General features: G+C 49.2%; 1 protein-coding gene across 1 annotated transcript in view; it reads left to right on the forward strand.

Annotated features, from left to right (window-relative positions):
* LOC106807267 (protein dispatched homolog 1-like) overlaps nt 1–8,903 on the forward strand; it is a 74,810-nt gene extending 65,907 nt beyond the window's left edge. Inside the window, exons 3-7 of the mRNA XM_014809563.1 lie at nt 4,861–5,017; nt 5,363–5,573; nt 5,908–6,980; nt 7,095–8,411; nt 8,703–8,903. Of these exons, the coding sequence (XP_014665049.1) occupies nt 4,861–5,017; nt 5,363–5,573; nt 5,908–6,980; nt 7,095–8,411; nt 8,703–8,903 (2,959 nt within the window). The remainder of the gene's footprint in view (nt 1–4,860; nt 5,018–5,362; nt 5,574–5,907; nt 6,981–7,094; nt 8,412–8,702) is intronic.
* The last annotated feature ends 825 nt before the right edge of the window (nt 8,904–9,728 follow it).

Genomic DNA, 9,728 nt, shown 5'->3' on the forward strand with positions numbered 1-9,728 from the left:
ATGTACTTTTCCCGTCAGGATACCAAGCATTGAAATCTGGTATCCAACACAAGAATCTACTATCCCGTGGATATCGGGATACCGCTAACAATCTAAATATTGTGTATTCCCGATGTCATATGAGTTTACCTCTTTAATGACAGAATGTCATTGGGTACAAAAGCGTTAATTCTTCACGTCTCTGTAGTCGCTATACCCTTCATCTCCTGTTTATCAGTAACAATAAATTCTAGCCGGTTTTCGTCAGGTATCTCACAGCTCAAGAGAATTCCATTGGGAGGTTTCAGCTTATAGGACAGAGTTTACGTCATACTACGTCAGAGGAGTCCTGCGATCTCACTCCACTTAGCCAAGCCTCTCTCATCCGAATTTTCCACTGTCAACGCTTTTGACTATCATATATTGAACTTTTATGGAAATTATTCGTAACGATTAGGTTTCCCGATGTGTGTGTGCAAAATTGTTTTTCTTGAAATTTCGTTTTGTTGTTCAAGCTCGCTGCCAAATTTATATTCTGTTGCAACTTGCGTAACCGTTGCTATGCCTTATTAGACTTGTGTTTTACTTGTTTTACTTGACGTGAAACATTACTCCGCTTGGGAATAATATAAATATAGTACTGTCATTTGATGTTATCTCGCGTAAACGTTGGTTACTTGGCGGCAGCTGCGTTATCTTTATTTTTGTCTGTCACTACGAAATTGCCTCACTGTGTCCAATTAAGTTCATCTGAGTCGTATTCCATTATTGAAACCAGCGTGTGCAAAATACGCGTGTGGATTTTCGCGCGGACTTTCTGCCGCTTACGACGAAAGCGTACGAAAGCGACTTCTGCCGCTTACGCTGCTTTTAGCGACGACACGGTGTATAGTAAGTCACTATTCACGCATTCTTCATGTCTACGCGTGTGCCTGCGTGCATGTCTGCGTGCGTGCGTGCGTGCGTTCATGTCTGCGTGCGTGCGTGCGTGCGTGCGTGCATGTTTGCGTGCGTGCGTGCGTGCATGTCTGCGTGTGTGTGTGCGTGCGTGCGTGCATGTTTGCGTGCGTGCGTGCATGTGTGCGTGCATGCGTGAATGTGTGTGTGCGTGTGTGTGTGTGCGTGTGTGCATGTGTGCGTACGTGCATGTGTGCGTGCGTGCGTGCATGTTTGCGTGCGTGCGTGCGTGCGTGCATGTCTGCGTGCGCATGCGTGCACACTCAGTGATGCGGACCAAGTGAATGCCTAATCGAGTTTTGGTGCTAGCGTGTCTCCAAATGTCCTCGTGGTTGAGCCCACGAGATGAATCACTGATTCTCAAGGACTGTTGGTGTCGGCCTGTTCTGATTCTTCAAAGTCGACTTCCATATTTCGGCTCAGTACACATAGTTACCTGCCTATACTAGTATTTTTCTAATATTTTCCACGGCATATTATATATATTGTCATAATATATATATATATATTATATATTATATATTGTCATGATTGATATACGTCATGCTACATCTTGGTCGTTACGTATAATCGTTACAACACACCCGTAAATGTAAATGTAGATCATGTAAAATACTTCTATAGGGATACATTACGAATGCGAGCAATTAAAGGTGACGGCAGGTGGTCTCTGCTCATGATGGCGGGACTCTGGGGAGGCATGTAAAGCAGGGTGCGAAATTAACGGGAGTCCGGAGTTAAATACTCCCTGATTTACTGTCGGCCTCCCTGATTTGACATATGCAGGAGTCCGTGTGACTCCCTGAAAATTCTGCGATACTTAGTAACTAACTAGTTCGTTCCGGAGCACGGCCTCGCGGAATTACTGTATTTGTTCAGCTAATGTCCAAAGAAAATTTGGCAGACGTGCAACTGCATGAATCTTAAAAATAAGCACATGCGCTATTGTTAATATCTTTAATTTTGAACCTCATTTTGCTGCGGACTCCCTTTTTTTGAGGGTAGGGAGTCCGTTGGACTCCCGTGTTCAAAAGTTAATTTCTACCTCTGTAAAGTATCGCATAAACCCATTTCCATTTGCCTTGTGTGTATATCTCTTAGGTGAAACTCGCGAAAATAATCCGCAGGTTATGAGCATTATCAGTATGTTAGGATTATCGACTAGTTCGAACAGTTGGTCTACTCTGACGGTGATCATCTAACGAATGATGGACCGTAAAGGCTGACGGCGGCTGCCTAGCTAGACCTAATTTGGCCTACCCTAACCTAATTTAAACCTAGTTATGGTAGGCGTTGTCATTGAATACCGCATGTGCCCGTGACCTATGTGACCGCACGTGCCCGTGACCTATGTGACCGCACTTGCCCGTTACCGCCCTTCTGCCTGGAACGCACGCACATACGGCAGACGAACGAGCTCCGCGCGGGAAGACAGGGAACAGCGTGAAACCTGAGTCACTAGCTGTTCGCCGTGCCCCATTAGCACCAGAGAGTTGTCACGCCGTCCGCCAGTTCTACCTAATCTGATTGATGCACTTGAACTGCTCAACTCAATGGGCTTCGTATCGGAAAACACGGCTCCTACGCGAATTTGCACTCGTGCAGCTGGTGCGGTTTACTCAGAGAGCGAGAGGGCAGTTTTTCTGCGAGGCTCTCAAAATCTGATGTGTGGAAAAAAAGAGGGTACGCTCAGAAATGCCTCGCCGTGTCCTGACTCCTGTCTATGTGTCAACCTGTCGACAGCGTTTAGATTGTATGCGTTGATGGATTTTTAATGAATTGTTATGACATAACGATGTTGAAGATGTAATGGGCCGAATTTTTCTCATAGCGTTTGAAAAATTACACTTTACTGATCTTGATATTGTATTGTGAGCTAATCGAATTTTTTTGTTTTACGTCTAGTCGCATTAGTATAAAATGTATATTGATCGTCTGTAAATTGCTCTGTTTAAACCCAATTTAAGCAAAACAATATAGTTGTAAAATTATTATATTTGGTAAACACATGATAGATTTTCACCTACGAATGATGAAAAAGACTCGTCCGATAAGTGTGGATGGATGGATGGATGGATGGATGGATGGATGGATGGATGGATGGATGGATGGATGGATGGATGGATGGATGGATGGATGGATGGATGGATGGAGAGATATATAGATAGCTAAGATAGATAATCCAAGATGTATACAAGCTGCGATATAGTGGTTGACCATCGTAGGCATTCAGCTAGCTTTACTGTAGTGAGAATAACTATAACTAGCATGAAAACACGTGGACTACGAAAGCGTGTTGTACTAGCCGTTGCCGTACGTGTGTGTGCTGTGAGTGTCTGCGGCTGCAGTCGGAGAAATTTCGAGTGGTGAGCAAATTTTGAAGACGCATTTATAGCATATGCTAGCTGTTCATCGTGACAACAGTATAAACACATAGAGTGTTTCCTTTCATTCAGGATAATGTCAGAAGTCTATCAATATTATTAGATATCATTAGATATATTAGATTTATTGATAGACTCCTGATAATATGTGAATGTTGCTGGTATATATACAGAGAGTGCTGCGAGATTCGGTGTGTCAGGCTCTAATGTAAAGTCGTGCAGTGATTAATAGAAATATCGCATAGAAGTGGACACTAGTCTCAAGCAGTCTTATCTGAATATATTGACGCGATGCTTAACGTGATGGCATCGAACGATAAGCGATTCTATTCTATATTGGGCGGTGCAATAGATATCGTGAACATTTTTTTTAGTTTACATGTGCAATAGTAGAGATAGGTTATTGTATATATATATATATATATATATGCAGTATATGCGCCCCGTAGTCGCAATCGAGATCTCTATATCACACGTGGTTCAGGCGTAACGGGAGAAGTAGATCTATCCAAACAATTGCAGTGCCAGTGGATATTTCTCACGTGCGCAGATGCGAATTACCTACATCGTTTATATACGTAGTCCCGTGTACTAGCGTTTCTCATGCTGTCAGCCATTTAATATAATCCATGGATGCAAGTGACATAATTACAAGCCTGTCATGAACTGGTTCGTGCTGAGTTGCATGATTGTGCTAACTTATTGATCGAGTGAACGAACGCGCAGTTGTTTTTCTTACAATACAGGTCTCATTATTGCCGGAACGGAAACGCAAAAACGCAAAGAACAAAAATCAAAGTAGCTCGTACTAACTTATTTGTGCAACATTCGGCAGTTAAGCTTCGAGTAAAATATATTATAGTTATAAGTGAACAGGATTACGGTACTTGAAAATTGCTTATCTTGATAAACATGTGCAGCCTCTGATGTAATTAAATTTTTTTTTATGAAGCACTGATTAAAATTATATAAATTTTATTATTCCAGTAATTATGCACACTCGGCCATTTTGGAAGAGATATACAGGTGTAATGTCTGCCTGGGAATTCACTGCAAGTTGAGTTCCTTTGGTGTGTTTTTTTAAGGAACCCAGGTGACCATACATTTGTTGCAATCATCTGACCACAGTATGCAACGAAATGCAAGAAATTTTTCTACGTTTCTCTTTCAAATAAATTAACAGCAACTGTTTAAACTTGTAATGGCAGCCGCCTGGATGGACTCGGTTTGCAAGGACAGTTTAAGCTGTATAAGATCAGTCAAGAGAGTAGTCAGAGCCATCGTCAACATAAGCATTGGCTGAAGTTGTGCGAACATGTGTGATTCCCCTGCATGAAGGCATAATAATTAGTTCCTAGGTTACTGCAATTCAGCATGTTTTCGGTCTTTATAATTAGAAAATATTTAGGCATTCGTGAACCTTGTGAGTACCTGTGAGTAAACCCTTCTCATTAAACCTCGTTAATTGCACCCTCTCCGCTTCAGCTTGTAGCAGTGTCGACTGAGTGTTTCTAATCGTGCTGTTACTTTTGTTTTACAGCTACGCACGGCTGCTTGCTCACTATCCATATGCTGTGGTGGGGATGGTTGCTCTGGTCTCAGTCACGTGCCTGATCATCACCTTCACAGCACAGAAACTACCTGAGTTTAAAAATCCTTCTGACGTGGGTGCATATAATTGTATCAGTTTGTATAAAGTGAGATTATGTAAACAGAGATTATAGTATTAAGTTATCATTTTGTAAACAATAATCAACATTAATTGAATTTTAGTAATTTTTAATTATGTTCAGATTACTTTTACCCAGTGTGATGCAAAATTAATTTGATATTTGACATGCACGTTATCCCTAATGATGGAATAGATAGTGACCATTTGATACATGTATTTCTATTTTCTGTAACTGTGCAGTGAGTTTTTTTTATCTGAGACAATGAAATACTTAACATCATTAGTAAATCATATACTGTTATTTAAACATGCTAATAATGATATATATATATGGTGTATGTGATGTATGTGCCAACCTGCCGATATACAGGGATTTGAAGCCAGGGGCACTGAGATCAGTAACCGCCTAGTGACCTGGCAGAACATGAAAGACGCCACTACTCGCAATCCAAGTATAGGGCTACTTTCCGCAATGCCGCTTGAAAGGAGTGCTGGCGCATGGACCGTCTACAATAACTCTGCTATTCACCGCAAAACTCGCAGTCTAGACGAGCAAGGCTTCTTCTGTGAAGGCTCTCCAGGTAGGAGTTACTGAACCTGTCTAGTTACCATGTACTCTTGATGAATTAATGTTATGGGTGGCATTGGCTTTAAAAGTAAAATAGAATTGGAAGTGGAAAGTAGAATAGCTTTATAATTTGAAGTGTCTAATTTCTTAGGTGGAGCTGGCAATCGGTTGTACAGTGTGAAGGCTAAATATTATTAGAAAGTAAGACTAATAGAAGTACAGGCTGAATATTATTGGTTGTGAAATGAATTGAATATGGTGCAATGAACTTTTCGAGATGTCAAACGCTATGAGAACAAAACCTGCTAAAACGAAGTGTCGTGCACCGTGACTTGTCTCTCTTGTAGGTGCGCAGTATTCCCGGCTGGTCCTGCAAGGTGCAGACGCCAGTGAAGACCTGTTCAGCCTGCAGCCGCTGCTCTCCATGTGCCACCTCGACCTGCGTCTGCGCTCCATATCGGAAGAATTCTCGAACATCTGCGTGCTCTCGCGCAACGACACGTGCTGCCGCAGCTGGACGCTGGCCAACTACGTCGCTGCGCACGGCCGCCGCGCCTCGTGTCTCGACATCACCGAGGCGGACGTCTCGCAGCTGCGAGACCTCGCGCTCGACTGCGCCGACTACTACTACAACGGCACGCTGGCGGCCGACTGCTACCGCACGCGCTGCGCCGGCGTTCCCGCGGTGTGTGGCGCCGCCTACGAGGTGCTGCACTACGTCGTCGACGTCGCCTTTGTCGAATCAGCGGCCGCGGCAGACTCTTCCTCGCCGGCGGCGGCGACGTACGCCATGATGTTTCTGCCCGTTGCCACGGGGATCGGGGTGCGGCGCTACTACGGGGCGCTGGCGGCAGACGCGCTGCGCGGCAAGGGGGTCGCCGTGGTCGCGCTCGAGTTCGGCCTCAAATACGAGCTCTTCCAGGAGTACCTGAAGTCGGACACAGTGTTCGTGGCGGCGGCGTCCGGCAGCGTGTTCGTCTTCGTGTGGCTGTACACGCGCTCGCTGTTCATCACGACGATGATGGCCGTCGCGATGGCCTTCTCGCTCGTCATCGCCTACTTCTTCTACAGCATGATCTTCGAGCTGGCCTTCTTCCCGTTCGTCAACCTGCTCGCCGTAGTGCTCGTCGTCGCGCTCGGCGCCGACGACGTGTTCATCTACGCGAAGATCTGGTCGCTCGCAAAGTCGGAGAAGAACAACGGGGTGTTCGAGAAGATCATCGTCGACACGCTCGCGCACGCGACACGCTCGATGTTCGTCAGCTCGCTGACGACGGCGGCGGCGCTCTACGCGAGCTACGTGTCGGCGATCTCGGCGCTGCGCTGCTTCAGCGTGTTCGCCGGCACCGCGGTGCTCGTCAACTTCTTCTTCATGGTCACCTGGCTGCCGGCGTGCTTCATCATCCACGACAAGTGGGTGGTGAGCTGCTGCTGCGCGTGCAGCCGCGTCGGCGGCGGCGTCGGCGAGCGCGTCGGCTACTGCGTCGGCGTCGTCGCGCGGCCTCTGACGCTGCTGTGTCACAACGCGAGCGAGTCGTCGCGTATCTTCTTCGAGAAGCTGTTGCCGTTCGTCGTCGTCAAGGGCCGGCTCGTCTGGCTGCTGCTGTTCGGCGCCGCTGCGGCCGGAAGCTGCGTCGTGATTTTCTACAAGCCGCGGCTGAGCCTGCCCAACGTCGACTACTTCCAGTTCTTCGACTCGCTTAATCCGTTCGAAGTGTACGACTTCAAATTCAGGGACGTCTTCGGCTTCGAGAAATGCCGGCAAGAGGGCGGCGGCTGGCAGCTGCCGATCAAGGTCGTCTGGGGCGTGCAGCCGGCAGACAATGGCGACCACTTGGACCCGTACAGTACGGGTACGCTGCAGTTTGACAGCAGTTTCGATCTCATGCACCATGACTCGCAGGTCTGGTTGCTGGAGTTCTGCACGCAGTTGCGGAACCAGACGTTCTACAAGCCCAGCTTCGGCCCGCAGCTCACCGACTGCTTCATGCAGAAGTTTGCCAACTGGATGAAGAAGCCCTGCATCGCCTTAGACGAGAGCGACAGCGCGCCCTGCTGCCGCGCGTCGGCATTTCCGTTTAGCCGAAGCGTGTTCACGACGTGCCTTGAGAGATACATGACGAGCTTACAGAACACGCCGACGTACGACTACCACCGCGGCGTCGGCGGCCTGCGCTTCGACGTCGAGTCCGGCGACGTGCGCGCCGTCATACTGGAGTTTGACAGCGCCTACGCGTTCACGTTCAAGTACGAGCCGATGCACGAGTTCTTCGAGCGCGTCGAGTCGTGGGTCGCCGAGCGGATGGCGTCGGCGCCGCCGTCGCTGCGTAACGGCTGGTTCGTCAGCGAGCTCGCGTTCTACGACCTGCAGCGGACGCTGAGCAGCGGCACGCTGACGGCGATCGCCGTCTCGATCGCCGTCGCCTGCCTCGTGCTGTTCGTCACCACGCTGAACGTGCTCGTGACGCTGTGCGCGATCGCGGCGATCGCGGGCGTCATCTTCGCCACGATCGCCGCGCTCACGCTGCTCGGCTGGCAGCTGAACGTGCTCGAGTCGTCGACGCTGACCGTCGCCGTCGGCCTCGCCGCCGACTTCACGCTGCACTACGTCGTCGCGTACCGCCGCTGCGGCGTCGTCGGCGGCGGCGGCGGCAGCGGAAACGCGCGCGAGGCCGGCGTTGTGTTCGCGCTCGCGCACGTCGGCAGTCCCGTCGCGCTCGCCGCGTTCTCGACGCTCGTCGCCGGCGCACTGCTGCTGCCGTCGCGCGTGCTCGCCTACCAGCAGCTCGGCGTCTTTCTCATCGTCATCGCCGCCGTCAGCTGGACGTTTGCGACGCTGCTGCTGCTGAGCGTGCTGCGTGTCGCGGGGCCGCGCGGTGACGCCGCGCAGCTGCACTGGCCGCGGCCGGACTGCTGCGTGTCGCCGGCGGCGCGGCACGTCGATAAGACCGTCTACCTCGCGAGCGCGTTCTCGGAGTCGACGTCGAGCACGACGCAGATGCCGAGTCACTCGACGACGAGCGAGACGCACGAGCTCGAGCCGCTGACCCGCGGCGCGGGGGCCGACGCCTCCTCCCCGCCGCCGCCGCATCATCCTCATCATCATCATCATCATCATCCTCATCACCATCACCATCACCAGCAGCACCTGCGCCACAAGCTGCGGCCGCCGGGACACGTCGCGGTCGTGCAGCCGCAGCGCAAGGCGGCGGCGTCGTGTGCTCCGACGCTGCTGCTTCCCGAAGAGGGCGTGACGGAAGAGGCTGAGGAACCGATCGATGGCAAGCAGCTGTACGATGACGAGGGCAGTGGTGTTTGGGTGCTAAATAAAAGCCTTGTATGACGGGCAGGAGAAGCCTGCATGTCACTCGCTGAAGACGCCACCCCCCCCCCCGACGTTCAGAAGACATGTTTGGTATGCAGGAGAAACCTGTGTGATCGGTAGAAAAGACCTGTGTGATACGGAAGAGAAACGTGTATGGCCTACTTTGTGTATGTGCATGTGCAACATTTAGGGGGAATTAACAGACATAAGGTGCCATACAGAGACAGATGAAATACAGGAGAGGAAAACCGAGGGAGAAGGTGACAGTAGTAGCATATATGAGAAGATTTTATGGCGCGCAGCTGAAGGTTACAGGGGAAGATGACGTGAAGGTCACACCAATGACCTGTGTGAGATGATGCCATTCATGTAGTAGCATATCATTATGTGAGGCATATATGAGTGGCCTTGAGTGGATGGCATGCATAGGAACATGATCACATCATACTCACCTTTGCTAACACTAACATATCATAACCAGCTCAAGTGTAGCTGCAGTATGGTACCATCCCCGTGTGAGTAGCACAGGTCAGATGCCTGGCATAATATAGGATGTGATGTCAAAAGCATAGATGTCAAGCCAGCATCTTTATGACATTGGCATACAGCAGTGATTGTGTCAGTGGGAAGTTAGGTGGATGAGGATGCAGATGCATTGGTTACACCTATTTGTTGATTGTCTATTGTGCAGAGCGTCGGTTGCATGCACGTTTCACTCCGTATTTGTTGAAGGTTGCCGATCTCAGTTGCACTGCCATCCCCTTTACGCAACCTAATCTATCTCTACCTATGCCCAACTCGCACTCGAGGTCCTTTAATATTTTTTTAATAAACGTACGTTAT

The sequence above is a fragment of the Priapulus caudatus genome, unplaced genomic scaffold (genome assembly GCF_000485595.1).
Source record: "Priapulus caudatus unplaced genomic scaffold, Priapulus_caudatus-5.0.1 Scaffold205, whole genome shotgun sequence".
Classification (NCBI taxonomy): Eukaryota; Metazoa; Priapulida; class Priapulimorpha; order Priapulimorphida; family Priapulidae; genus Priapulus; species Priapulus caudatus.